This window comes from Cyprinodon variegatus, unplaced genomic scaffold (genome assembly GCF_000732505.1).
Source record: "Cyprinodon variegatus isolate N-32 unplaced genomic scaffold, C_variegatus-1.0 Scaffold842, whole genome shotgun sequence".
NCBI lineage: Eukaryota > Metazoa > Chordata > Actinopteri > Cyprinodontiformes > Cyprinodontidae > Cyprinodon > Cyprinodon variegatus.
The window spans coordinates 135,700-137,548 of record NW_015151295.1 but is presented as its reverse complement, the minus strand read 5'-3'; the positions used below and the strand labels follow the sequence as shown (position 1 = coordinate 137,548).

General features: G+C 50.5%; 1 protein-coding gene across 1 annotated transcript; it reads right to left on the bottom strand.

The window, feature by feature from the left end:
* Nucleotides 1–6: 6 nt before the first annotated feature.
* On the bottom strand, nt 7–1,561 carry LOC107099159 (transcriptional activator protein Pur-beta-like). The gene has a single exon (XM_015397174.1). The coding sequence runs from the start codon at nt 1,332–1,334 to the stop codon at nt 423–425; it is 912 nt and encodes a 303-aa protein (XP_015252660.1). The 5' UTR covers nt 1,335–1,561; the 3' UTR covers nt 7–422.
* Between the last annotated feature and the right edge of the window lie 288 nt (nt 1,562–1,849).

Sequence of the window (1,849 nt, the reverse complement as noted above, 5' to 3'; positions counted from 1 at the left end):
TGGCCCTAATACTCTGTCGTCGGATAGAAATCACTGGTTTCAGTTCTAGCTTAAGAAAATAAAATAAAAACCCAAACTGCTGGTTTTAGTAGCACCTCCATTTCCTTTTGTTTCCTTTCAAAGTAAAAGCATAACTCACTCTTGGTATTTTTCTTTAAAACCAATGAGAAATATCTCATTTTCCACATCTTTTTCTTGCACACAACACCTCCAACCCCTACAAACTTTTAGAGATATACACCAATCAGTCCCTGCACATGTACTTTGTTTTACGCCACAATACTTTTAGTAAGCTATTACAGCACGATTCATCATGCACTTTTATCTGTCGTTTCTGCTTTTTTTTCTTCTTTAATGAAAAAATACCCCTATGCTGCACATCTGTGGTGCATCTGGACTAACAGCCGCGGTGATCCACGCGCTCAGTCGTCATCCACGTCGTCCCCCTCGGACTCCTCTCTCCTCTCGTACATCTTGTCCCTCTGCCGCTCCTGGATCTCCTTCATCTCCTCGGCGTACCTGCAGAAGGCTCCTCCGAACTTGCTCCAGGCTTTGAAGGGGATGGTGATAGAGTTCCTGTAGCTGGGCTTCACCTCGCTCACCCGCAGGAACACTCCGTATTTGTTGGATCCGACGTCGAAGAAGAAGCGCTTGGAGTCCACCATGATGGAGGTGCCCTCGGGGAGCTCGCTGAAGCCCCCCGCGGCCATGCCCCCCGTCAGCTCCTCGTCGTCTCCTCCGTAATCATCTATGAGCTTCGCCAGGGCGTCTCTGAACTCTATCAGCCCCTGCGCCGGAAGGGCAATGGTCTGACCGGCCAGCATGCCCCCCACGGGCCCCCCTACTCCAAAGCCAGGTCCGCGGTTGACGGTCTGCCGGATCCGCAGGAACCTCCCCCGCTGGTTCTCCTTCAGGTCCAGATAGTACTTGCGGTTTTCCCGGACCAGAAACTCGCTCTTCAGAGCTCGCCTCGGCCCGCCGTCTTCCCCCGCGGTGGCCTGGGCTATTTGTTCCGGAGTGCTGGGGCCCAGCTGGGCGTAGTGCTCGATGAAATCCCCGAGGTAGTCACGGAACTCCGCCGCAACTGACAGCGAGAGGGTCAAGCGACTTTTGGAGCCCCCGGCCCCGACCTCGGCGATCTTGATGAACCTGCCTTTACTGTTCTGCTTGACATCCAGGTAGAAGCGTTTGTTCTGGATGTCGAGGCGCTTGGAGGCCAGCTCCTGGGTCTCCTGGTCCCTGTGGAAGTGCTGGAAGCCTCCTCCTCCTCCTCCTCCGCTACTTCCACCACGCTCACTCCCACTGTCGCCATCCGCCATCTTCAGCTCCACCATTCGGCTCCTGCCCCCCTCTTCTGCGCAGCAGCTGCCTGCGTGCAGGCGTCGGTCAGCTCACGTTCAGCGCTGAAGCTCTCTGATTGGACAAGACAGCTGCCACTTCCGCAACTTTACCTAGTTACTGCGTTTTTATTGGTCTATTAATTGGCCGTCTTTAAAATCACTGGTCAGCCATTGGTTCACAGTAAAGTTTTGTCAGGGAGGGTATTCGTTCTTAAACAAGGTTTTTACTTTTTTAAGTTGGGCAATATCAATGTTTGTGTAAAATAAAACTTTAAAAACTGTCTGTAAAAATCTTGAATAGTATATTTTTTCACTCTCCATTTCCTCCTCGTTAATGGCTGCTCAGCTTTCTTTTGTCTTTGCCTTTTTTTTGTACTTTTTAAGTAAATCAAATGCTAATGAAAAAAAGAAGTATCCACTCACAAAGGTTTAAACAGGTGGCTTTCTATAATCTAACCTTCCTACATTGTTGTTGCGTTACCTGCTTCGGTCAGTAGGTGGCGCCAATG

Excerpts from the sequence above, each read along its gene's own strand:
- LOC107099159 (XM_015397174.1), bottom strand. The coding sequence starts at position 1,334 with ATGGTGGAGCTGAAGATGGCGGATGGCGACAGTGGGAGTGAGCGTGGT.